Below are 12466 nucleotides of genomic sequence, written 5' to 3' on the forward strand. Positions count from 1 at the left end.
TTTTAGTAAAGACACTTGGTTTCAGTTATTATTTGGAAATTTGTGATGCCATCGTCGATATATCATTAGAGTTCGCCTGAAACAGAATAGGTTCATTATATGTATATTTGCAATTATGACATTAAGCATGCCTATGTGCTATGTATCAGTAGTTATATACGCCATTGAAATGGCAAGTGTAATGGATGAAATGTATTATTTATAATACTTGAATAAACTGAATTTTATTTACTGAAGATTACAGACATCAACAGTTAGCTTATATTATGTGACGCTCAAAACTAATAGGCCTAACTATTCCTTATAATACACAAATATAATACACCTTTGGTCTCATATTATTTCACTCCATTATCGCTGCTTGAATTCGAATTTTATTTAATCTTCAAGATAAAATGGCACACACATGAAACTGTTAATCGCTTTGCATAAAATTTTGCAAGTAATTATAAAAGAATTAGTCATTTAACTTCCCCTGCTTCCCACAGCCCCCAGTCTGCCTCAGTTGCGATACTTCAATAACGCAGGCTAAATTGCAGTGGTAAACTGTAGGGAGATGGATTCATTCTTCTGTCATTATAAGAAAAAATCCACATGGAGTACAAATAATTATTACGTTTGTAAGAATGTCAGCTTATTCATAACTATGGAGTTAAATAAAAGGAGAAGCTTAGGCGCTGGACAACAGGATTCGCTTGGCAACGTTTTCTCACGTTCACGTTTGGGTGATTCCTAACATAAAGAGAGCTTTCCCTTTTTTCTGTGCAGCAAATAAGATGGTGGAATGCAGTCAGATTACGGACCAGTTCCTCGGATTGCTAAACCTGTCGCTGGGCGACCCCGAACATCCTTAAGGTCCACTGGTTCACTAAATGTTGCCCGCCGACAAGCCATACGCTGACCAGACGCGTCTTTTCCAGTCGGTTCATTTGATGTTCGTGTCTCATGTGCAGATGTCGGCACATGCTCAGTCTTAAAAGGTATCCCAGATCAAAACTGCAATTAAACAGCTCAGTGTATTGCAATGACTGATGCATAACAGAAACAAAAGCGGCAAATATTCAGTCTAAGAATGATCCCAGAAAGTTAAGATGACAAAAATTGCTTCCGATGGCAAATGTGCATTAATCGCTTTATTCTTAGACAGTTTTGTTTTGTTGTAAATAATACTCCCAAGTTCAGCCGTCTGTCTATAGTTGTGATGAATTATTGAGAATATGTCAATTTTACTTCCTATCCAAACATTTAATCTCAAGCAAATATTGTGTTATAATGTCTTAAAGTATGAATTTTGACAGCATTATCCTCTAAATGAATATATAACTGGAGTATCCATCACGGAAACAAACTGTTTGGAAAATCAGTGAAAGCATCAAATAACAACAAGGCACTGAGTAAGTTGTATGAAGTTTGTCTTTAGAATTAATTGTTATGACACTTCAATATTATTAAAACTATATGAATATTCAAGTTTAGTTAAAGAAGCAACAGGCCTACAGCTACAGCTATCGGAACTGTCAAATTTACTATTTTTATTTGCTAGTTTTTCCATTTTATAGACAATGTTGGTGACCCATATGATTTATAATGTTGCATTACAATTCACGACGTTGATTGGAAGCCTGTCTTTGTGGTTTCTGAAGGAAAAATAACGACACATATATGGAAGGAACGCTACAAATAAGACATATTATTATTATTGTTTTACATTTTGTCCTGTAACATGTCATTTTGTGTTCTTTGTTCGCCACTGGGCCGCTCTCCATGGTCCTGTAATTTTACTAGTTCATTAAGCTTTAACACAAATTCTTACTTCGAATGACAAAAATGTTTAAATTTAGTTACTTTTCACTGATGATTTTAAGTAATCTAGCAGGGACCAAATGGAAAGTTACACATTTGTTGCAATTTCAGTAGGCTACTATCTTAATTAAAAAAAAAACATATTATCGACCCATCTTTTTAAAGTAACACTGAAACGTAATATTTTTCAACAGAATTTTTCTCTCCATTCGTGTTATACGGTAGGCAAGTATTCATGGTTTTCGAATCCTGTAACTGTAATCTTGCAGATGAGTGCACTGTGATTTGAATGCGATCCGTTAATATAGAAAGTCATTCTTTTGTACTTTATCAGGTGCATGAATCGGTGTATCTTACTATTTCAGTGAGTTTTAGCGCATCTGGAAACATGTCCATCAATTGACAGAGGGATGAGACCCGTCAGCATTGTCTCGCGTCGTTCCCTTGAGTACCAGCAAATCGACAAGTGACTGTGATGTCTCCGCCTCCTCATACAACACCCCTCTACAGTACATCAGCAGGTGTAGCAACTAAACTTTAATTGCTTTCTCGAGTTTAACTCCTCCGGTTCCCTCAGGTACGTTTTTGGATATGGTTTTCATGCGTTTAAATGTTGTACGGGGTTACAGTCTACTAACAAAATATTCGCGCAAATATGCGTTGAATAACTATTATGTGTTCTGCTTTTGGCTGTAATCTGCCATATGTAGTGTTGCCCCGTATGTCCGGTGATAAACGTAGAATAGGACCGCCAATGTTGCCCTCTATTGGATATTCCCATCAATTGCAATCATTTCACCACGCGGGGGGAGAGGAAATCGTAGCAAATGAAAACGAATTCAAGAGAAATTTCTTTGGTTTTCATTTGGATTAAATCCAAGTCTGTTAGCACATGAACAGTATTGCTAGCTATGTATTTTTTTATTTATTTTATTACTTTTGTACAGATTTAAAATACTGTGACTATCGGTTATTTTATCTGTAAGCACAGATGGACACACACGCACACATATGAGTTTTATGCATGACCTTGTACACTTGTAAAGCTGAAATCGAATATTTGGCGATTAAAAAATATGCGTAAATCATTTATAATGCATCATCAATATTGCAGTGGTATTTTATGTAGAGACTAGAGAGAAGGAATACTGATATTTAGTGCCGATAAATAAAATTAAAAACAATGACTCCTATAGCTTGAAATGAACATGTACGTTAACTGTTTATAATTGCAGTGTTCATAAGAGACTGTCAAATTTATTAAAGCATCCACGTGTATGTCAGCATGACATAAAACATCTTGTGAAAATGTATGACCTAATGAGCAACCCTTACAGAAAGAGGCCACGCAAGTAATGTGTTGTTCCTTGTTGTACAGTTAAAGAGTACACAAGGGCATAGTATTCCGAGTTAAAAATGAGTGCACTTAGAATATGTCTGACTATTCTTGAGAAATCCCAGTTTTTACAACTGTAATCCTTTTGATTACAGATCACCATTTAATGCCAGCTATACAGTAACACTGAAGTCATGACTGATTGAAAACGTTTTAAATGGCAATGTTAAAGAACCAGCCTTCATTGAGGAACGCCTCATTGCTGTAAATTCACCATTTTGAACAAGAGTTGATGTTTTTAATATTTTTAGTATTATGTCCAAGGAAAGTCACTGTTATGATCTATATCATGTCATAAATTAAGAATCAGTCACAATGACCTTTATTTCAAAATAGAATGTTATGTGAAAGTGTCCTATTCTGCTTCGCTTGTTGGTTTACATGTAGCCTATAGTTTAACTGGCATTGAAAAGGAAATTGTGTCTTTGTAGAAAAGTATGACAAACACAAGCTCTGAATCTGAGAAGAGACATGGCAGAGCAAATAAAGCAATCCTAAGTTTTGTACAGGAGGAATTCTTGACTATACCAATTAGGCATGAATGGGCTCTTGCCCCTGATGGCTAGGGAGACATCATGGAGAGAGGCTGAATAGCTGTGCTTTTAATTGGGACATCATTCATTAATGTCCACATGCTATGCTTGAGGTCTTGTCTTGGCACCTGATAACAAGATGGCCATTAGAGTTAACGCATGAATGGTTTTATATGTTACAGCTACCTCCAACTCATCTTTCCATCTCACATTCTCCTTTTCTCTCTTGAGCTAACACACAATACCTACTTAATGCTTATCGTTTTATTGCTATTAAATTGTGTAGCTCACTGTCCAAAGACAGCCATTACATTAAGTGAATCTGGCTTGTGGGGGCTATAGTTATTCAGTTTGGCATCACTGAATCTCAAAAGTATTAGTTTAGTTTTTGGTGGAAGACAGTAGATGCTCTTTACACCTGCTGAAAAAATTGGAAGAGGCGTGGACCTTCATGTAGCACTTCTGAAACATCTATTCATCCTATAATAATATGCAAGTCATTACGCCACTGCGCTCTCCATCGCTAAAACATATGGCCTTTGCCTTTTTGCCCCTAGGGTGCAGTGTGTGCAAGTTAACACGACAGGTGGATATGACTCATAAAGGTTTGTAGTTGAATAGCGTTCTTCTCTCCACTTTTGATGAGTAACACCATGCTTTATAGCCAAAGAAACAGGGTCTAAACTATGATGCCATGGCAGGGTTGCATCTGTGATAGAAGGGAATGTTCTTAAGTGCTCTAATGAGCATCTCTGACCTCCTTGACATCGCTGGCCACATGTTATTGTGCTAGGGTCGGCACAAATTGCTTGATCCAGACCCGGAAACCTAACCCCATAGCCACTGAACTAATAGAGCGACTGTGTAAATATAGATATCTAGGGTGAGCATTGTTTTGACTCGACTGTCATTCGCCTGTGCAAAGAAGACGATTTTCCGGATTTGATATCAATAACTTTAAATAATTTGTCAAAACACGTCCAATGGGCTAAGAAAATACATATTACTGTATTACTTAATATTTCATAGTATTTATATTTCAGGAAATATAAAAATATCTGTCACGATACGACGAATTTTTGCATTTAAAGATTTGGAAAGTGCAAAGACGCAGCTGACTGCTGCATCGGAAAAAATACCGTAATATAAAATACTAATCGAACTCTTCCACTTCTCTAAAGTGTTATATATTCCCGTGTGTTCGAAGTGCTCGAATTTCACAGTATGCTGTACTAAAAGTAAAGAGTGAAGCATTACGGTTCCCTTGACATGTTTTACACAGTCGTCTCTCTAGTTTTTGAAGATGGTACCTGTTTTATGAGCAAAAGAATGTCTCGGACAACATAGCATCCAGTAACTCCCCAGAGAGACGGCTATTGTTATAGCCCGGAAGCTTTCAACCCTTCAGAGTATAGGATAACATTTTTTCCATAGACATCAGAGCAGTCTTTGCGCTTCCTGAGACCATTTTACCCATTAGAAACTGTGCAGATGTCACTCGTCATTGCTAACACAAGGTTAATATGGAACGAGTAAGGCTGGGTTTTGTACTGTTGAATGAGTAATTAGACGGTTTTCAAAGTTCAAAGTCGTTACTGTTAATTGTGTTTGTCGGTTAGAAATGAAATTCACGACATTATTATTTTTTAATTTAAAAATACTTTGTGGTAATTGTGTGTTGAGGGCAATTGTAATTGGTAAACGCAACAATATAAATATTATTCTGCTAAAGTCTCTAGAGAAATGTTTTATACGGATAGCAACCGAAGTCCAGAAGGAACTTGCGCTTCTGAGGATGTGTAGTTTAAGACAACGGTTCATTAAAATTAAGAAAATGCGAAAATGGTATGTTTTGTATCATTTATTGTTGACGTTTTCTAATAATTTAGGTGTTTTAATATAGCTGAAAGGAATGGTTTACTGTAAATTTTGAGCATCATATTTATCCGTAGTAATTATGTTGTAATAATTAATTCCTCGTAGTACAGTTTAATTTTAATAGTATTCATACATAAATATTCCTGTCATTACGTGCATTTTTTTCAGATAAGCAATGACACTTAATTTGGTGTAACACAATATGTTTTCCCTTCCACACTCCAACTCCCTGTGGATACACAGAAATGCCTACTCTATTGGGACACTGATACACAGACATCAATCTTTTTATATTAAACCATCAGTGGAAACCAAAAGAACTGCATGTCATCAATAACTTAAAACCTAAAGAAAACAATAAATATGCATAACTTTAGTAAATATACAATGTGACCTTTTGCAGTTCAAGGACAGTAGACTATCACATAATAAATACATTTGTACCTCATATTTTCCCATGTTTTTCCTTTTTAAACTTGTGTTAGAAAGAAAAAGTGCTTTACTGTACGCTATCCTCATGGGTGTATATTTAACTGTAATATGACACAGCCTAAGCACATGTGTGAACTCCATGTCAAACAACAGATTTGTACATTAGACATATCTGAAGCAAGAATGAAATAGAAAACTATGATACACATATATACATCAATATTTACTATTAAAAGTACAGCAAAGATTCTGGAAACAACTGATAGGCTTCTCACGGTAAAAATACCTACATGGAAAATCCAAAACCTTTTAACATAATTTTGAATATTTATGGTAGTGGGGTCACAAGCATGTCCCACTGCAATCGTCACACCTTCTCCAGCGCTCTATGTTTTCCTCTCTTTGGCTCAGTCTGTTGTTCTTGTTGCCAAGCACTTGTTGGTGAGCTACTGGAGGACCACATTACCCATGATGCCTGTTTTCAGTCCTCTGTCTCCTTCGCCTTGCCAGCGGCGAGCCTGTGCCTACGGCGTCTACGCTCTGCTCTCCCGGCAGGCCTTAGAAGGTTCTCTCTGTATTTCTGGCTCGTGTGAAAAAGGTGCACCATCTCATGGTCCTTGTTGCCCAGTACCCTTGGTAGAAAAAGAGAAGCTTTTTCTGTCCGCCGGGTCTTGAAGCCTCTACGTGGCCGACCTTTTCCATTGATTGACACATACCATAGTCTTTCTGCACTGGCCCGCTGTTTGCCGGCACTAGCTGAAGGCGGAGATGTCCGATAGTATCTGGAGGCATAGGTATTGTATCCCAGCTCATGGATCCGTTCCACAAATTCACATTCCTGGTTGAACACTTCCTATAGCAAAATAAAGTAGTTTTTGTCAGCAAAAACAATCAATAAGAATATCAGAACACCAAGGATCTTCTCATCGATTCTTATCTGCTATATTTAGCTATTCTTTTACATATTCCCATACCACATAGCCTGGATCAACAAAGCAAACCAATTGTCAGAGAAGCAGAATGAATGGAAATGAAGTTAAATGACATAGTGTGAATAGCAATTATCAATGTGCAGTCAAAGCCTTGAATATAGCATATGTAACTTTAGAGTGGCTTGATGGGCGGCACATTTGCTTCACGAGTCACTACTTCATGTGTGTGGAGTTTGCATGGCCTTTACATGTTCCAGCTTTCCTTCAAATTCCAAACACATGCATTTTCCCTAACTGCCACCTCCTGATCATCCATACTGTATGGCTGTAATAGCATGAGTTTATGTGTGCTGCAATAGATTAGTGTCCTATTCAGGAGGTTTTCCAGCCCTGTGCCCCTTTGCGGGCAGGGATAGGTTCCAGGCCCTCCCGTGGTTCTGGCCAAGATAAATGATTGGAAGTTGGGTGCATGGATCACTTGCTTCTGGAGGCATCAAAATACAACTGACAATTCCTGCTGTCAGCAAACTATTTGAACTGAAAACTGGGTTAAATGATCCTTAGTGTATTCTTGTAGAAGAAGTAATAAGCCAAAAACACCAGTTAAAGATTGATTTACTTTAAATGGCCCTTTTCCCAGAAACTATAATCCAGTCAAAAACCGATTGTCAGTTCATTTATAATGCATTGTTACCTTCTTGTGAATATGTCATATTATCAATAATCTTAACTGTAATTACATGTACTTTTTATATTTTTCAATAAATTGAGTACTGTTTGTGCAACTGTAGGTCTAAGTTTAATTGTCAAAAAACTTAAGACACTAAACCATGAAATGAATATATCTTAAATAGTAGTAGTAGTAGTAATAATAATAATAATAATAATAATAATAATAATAATAATACCAAAACAATGCATTTTAAACGTGAAATGGAAAAACAAATCTAGTCTTGCCCCCCCCACCCCACCCCACCCCACCCCAACATATGTGGATCCGGTGTCAAAGATACTACTTAAAACTTACCGAAGCATAGAGTCGTCCTTTCTTGTTCATGGCCAGATATCTCCCCGAAAATAGACCCTTTATTGCCACCACACCGACGTCAACGGCTGTGATCTCCAAGATACCTTAGAAGAAATTCAAAATATTGTGTTAATATATTTCCCGTGAAAACAATACTCACAGAGATCACAGAGAATGTCGACAATTACAGCAAACACCATAATGAAAATCGCAGTTACTTAGTTCTAACGTAACTGCACTCCTCTCAGTGACTGCGGTTAAAGTGTTTATTGGTCATGCGCAATAATAATGGTAATTTCACCGGAAGTCGATGGAGACGAATTCTGACCCCTATAAACCTATAACCCTATAACAACAGTCACCCACGTAGAGCTGAACGTGTCTATAAAAACGCGCGTTGCTGCTTGAATGAATTAGGGGGGGTGTAAGGAATAAGGACGGATCCGTTTAAAGTGCGATTGGAAAGTCGGCATGCATTTGTCGATTTAAAAGTAAGCTGGGTTATATCTTGATAAAGGTGACTAAGATTTTTTATGTTACTGAAATTTCAACTAGACAGACCAAGAATTTACCTGGTTCTGCACAAAATAAGATAGCGTTTATAAATTTCGGGCAGTTTCTTTTGTAGTTTTTTACATTTTATTAATTTTGACCAGTTTAATACCAAATAATTATTAATTCAATATATTGTGATGTTATTAATCAAGAGAAAAATCATTTAATCAAAAAAGTAAATGGACCACAGGAAATTATCAAGCCGGGACGTGAAGCACTGCAGCGGCAACTAGAAAAAAAATTGTACAAATATCACGTTTCTGAATGTAACCGGTTTAATCTACCTAGAATACTGCGTACGCAGAAGAAAACTGAATTGAAACAGTTTTATGATTTGGTTGGTCGGCTTTCTGCAACCGGATAGGAGAGCTTGAAAAGTAGGCTAACACGTTAATAGATTAGACAATGTGCTAGTTAATAATTTTAAATAATGAACTACGTAAAATGACATTTATAACAAATAAACTGACATGTTTCATCATGTCTTCAATATGATATGTGTCATTCCGTGAGGAAGTGACGGAAGAAAATCTCCGCTGATAAGATATGTTTTAATAATTACGTACAGTGTCATTCGCAGATTACCATATATTGTACATCTGTTTGAATTTTCAGTTACTTTCACGGCAAGCCGGTAAGCTTTTCCAGCTTTAGAGTTTCACATAACGTGTCTTGGTTTCTTTCACTAATATTTTGTTTCAGTAATTAGTAACAAACGAACTTCTCACCAGTTTTTATCAGAGGCAGGTATAAATTCCAAAACAGTATTTCATTTTATCGTTCTGGGGCTGCGAGGTGGATTAAAATGGCATTTGCTGCCCACTGTAATGAAATAGTAGGAATACTCATTTATAATTTAGAGATATTATATCAATACAATCTATTATATCGATGTTATAATGATTAATAAATGCGGAAACAAAGTTGCTATTTTCGTAAGTCTGGAAAATTCTTCTTTTATCAATAAATAAATAAGTAAGTAAGTAAATAAATAAATAAATAAATAGATAAAACGAAATAGGTACATAGTACATTACCAATGCGACAGCTACGTAGGAGAATGCTGTCTTATGACATTAGCGATATCACGAAATTATAGTAACTTGGAAGTTTAGCTACTATTCTCAGTAAAACGAACAATATTAAACAGCAACCACGTTATTAGTGAAATCTACTTACTAAATGGATTGTTTTCTTCAAGAGATCCGTCTATCTTCCCATTGGGGTGTATTTGCAAATGATACTTTGTTGCACAGTACAGCTTTCTGTGTCTTGGTGCTCCACCGAGGTGCTCGTAGACTCCACCGCGTCCCCCAGCATCTCTCCGCTGCCTTGGGTCACACGCCTGGCCTTTGGCACAAGGCGCCCTGGATGTCCTAGTTAGCCTCGAAGACAATTCCTGATTACTGGGATCCAAGAAACTCAGCAACAACAAGACCAGAATTATAACCATTGTGGCATGGCCGAAAATCTTAGTCTTTGTGCAAGAAAACAGAAAACTGACACAAGGGGTCCCATTAAAAAAGTCTTATTGCCTCAGGCTCGGCAAAAAAGAATAATGATCCATCTTACGAAACAGTGCCAGTTTTATCTGTCCGGATCTCTTCCCTTTATTTGTAGCGATCTTGTAAACCCGCGATCATCGATTAAGGCCAGCGAAGTGAAACAAACGAGGATTAGTCGTGCTGCCGTTCTTGGGTCCCATTTGCTCTCCAAGTAGTCGGCATGCTGGAAAAAGCCAGTGAATTTCACAAGGAGGCTATCGTGAGATTTCGTTGATGCTCAGAAATAAAAGAACCTTCCAGCAACAATGGGCTGAACTCCGACCAATTGATACAAAGGAGAAGGGAGGCAAGGTATCAGTCTTGTGTGAACTATGAGAGTGCAGCACAGATAAAATTACACAGCATTACACACAGTGGCTTATTGCGGAAAACCGCATCACAAAGAGCGAGCCTTCTGAGGGCAGAGTTTCTTCTGCGCTCTCCTTTTGAAAGACCCAAAAGGCCAATTATACATTGGAAAATTATACACTGTGCGCTTCGCCATGGACATTCCCCTGGTCTGTCACAATCAATGCTTAGGCACAACGTGCCAACTAACGCTACACAATTATAAAATGAAGCGATTTGCATATGTGTCTCGTAAAGATGCACATACAAAACATAGTATACAGTTTTGGGGGCTCATTCATAACATATACATATTAAACGTTTTATTATTCTTAAAGCATTCATATGGATAATAACAAAGAAGGCTGTTAAAAATGAAAAGATCATGATTCCAGCACACGTTTGTTCACTGTAGCTAGAAAATAATATTCCAAAATATTTTTTCCATACCGATGCGATCACAACGTCGTATACTTTCAATTAATATCGCGCAATGACTTTAAGCAGGCCAATGTACACGCTACATGTAACCACCACTATTCTCTATTTAGAGACGTTGTATTGATACGCTAAAACATCCGGCCTGTTATAGCCCATACGTATTTTAAGAAGTGAACTGCCTTATCTATATACAGAAATGACATAATCGCCTTTACAACTCAATTTCAAATACACATAATATAAAGAAAGACCAGTAGAAAGTAAAGATCGATTCATCTGACAAGTCTTTCATAACTTGCTGTAACGAGATACTTCCTCTTAGTCAGCTTCATTAAAATAAAGAAATTTTACATCCCATTGCAGTACGATGGAGTTTCTTAGACGTTAAAAGGGAAGGGGGAAACAATAAATACGATTTTAACAAGCTACAAAGTACCCAAAGAAAAACGAATACATTTTTAAACTCTTTATCCAATGAGATGTTTCTAAAACCGTAGCCGATCGGGTGCATCCTCGAAACCTGCATCAAAAAAGTATCCGAGAACTGTATTCCACGGTATTGCCGACATGCGATTTTACTCATATAATGCCAAAACCAGAGTTATATTATCCCAACAGCTCATCGCCATTAAAATGAACATGGTAAAATAGCCTACGTTTTCTTCGGTCCAGTGTATCGGCCTTTGCTCATGTAATCCTACAGTAAGTCCACACACGATGCCCTGTGGCTCCACTCTGTGCAGAATAAGATAATGCATACTGCTGCAGACTATCCCTTTCTTAATATTAAAGCCCTGGGTATGTTGCAGCACGTGGGCGGAAGACTAACACGCAAACGACTATTGCTTAAATTGCTTCCATCTTGGTCGCATTATGGTTACCATTTTCATAATTAGCACCATCATCTACAAATCTTATGCCCTCTGGCTTTATACCAGTGATTAAGCTATGCTACAATGCTTCTGAGAAACGCGCAGTGCATTTGTCTCCGCTTGCAGTTTATCAAGCATCTCTCCTGTGTCATAGTTCACTAGAGAAAAGAAAAGGTGGCAGTGCCACTTGGGTATTACCCTTCACTTATGCGCCTCTGCCCTTTGGCGAATGAGACAACAACACAGTTAAACTTCATCCAAGTGATGTATATCATAGGCTTTCTGGCGACCGATTCTGAAGGAGTTCTTTTAATGTGGTTTGATTCTGACAGAGGGTGGGACTTTTGATGTGGTCTTCTGTTTCTTTCTGGAAGTATTTTAATTATGGTCTATAGCCGCCCACAACGCTTCACAGTAATAATCAGAGCAGTCTGATTTCGTCCGGCCCTAGAGAGCAGAATGGCTGTGACCCTCGTAAATTCTGTCTGTCTCGAAAATGTCTTTGATGGGAAAAAACATTATCATTATAAAATCGAATGTTTAATCATGTAATTAACAGTAGAATCATCTCCAATTTTGTTGACTTGTTTCATATCACCACACTCAATATTTAACATTATAGTTATCAAGTTATAAGACAGGCTAATAAAATGGCTTTTAAGTTGTATTTTAATGGATGTGAATGACCGTTTAAGGCGGGAAATA

At 37.3% G+C, this 12466-nt stretch overlaps 1 protein-coding gene across 2 annotated transcripts; it reads right to left on the minus strand.

Moving 5' to 3' along the window:
- Window positions 1-5686: 5686 nt before the first annotated feature.
- LOC111841200 (fibroblast growth factor 3-like) lies at window positions 5687-12115 on the minus strand. 2 transcript variants are annotated; one of them, XM_023806790.2, is made up of 4 exons: window positions 11960-12115; window positions 9736-9932; window positions 8002-8105; window positions 5687-6895 (listed from the first exon to the last, which is right to left on the minus strand). In XM_023806790.2, the coding sequence occupies exons 1-4, from the start codon at window positions 12034-12036 to the stop codon at window positions 6524-6526; spliced, it is 750 nt and encodes a 249-aa protein (XP_023662558.1). In that variant the 5' UTR covers window positions 12037-12115; the 3' UTR covers window positions 5687-6523. The 2 variants fall into 2 exon arrangements, with proteins under 2 accessions (XP_023662558.1, XP_023662568.1); XM_023806800.2 differs by lacking the exon at window positions 11960-12115 and having other exon boundaries at window positions 5687-6674; window positions 6759-6895; window positions 9736-10808.
- Between the last annotated feature and the right edge of the window lie 351 nt (window positions 12116-12466).

This window comes from Paramormyrops kingsleyae, chromosome 11 (genome assembly GCF_048594095.1).
Source record: "Paramormyrops kingsleyae isolate MSU_618 chromosome 11, PKINGS_0.4, whole genome shotgun sequence".
In the NCBI taxonomy this organism is placed as follows: Eukaryota; Metazoa; Chordata; class Actinopteri; order Osteoglossiformes; family Mormyridae; genus Paramormyrops; species Paramormyrops kingsleyae.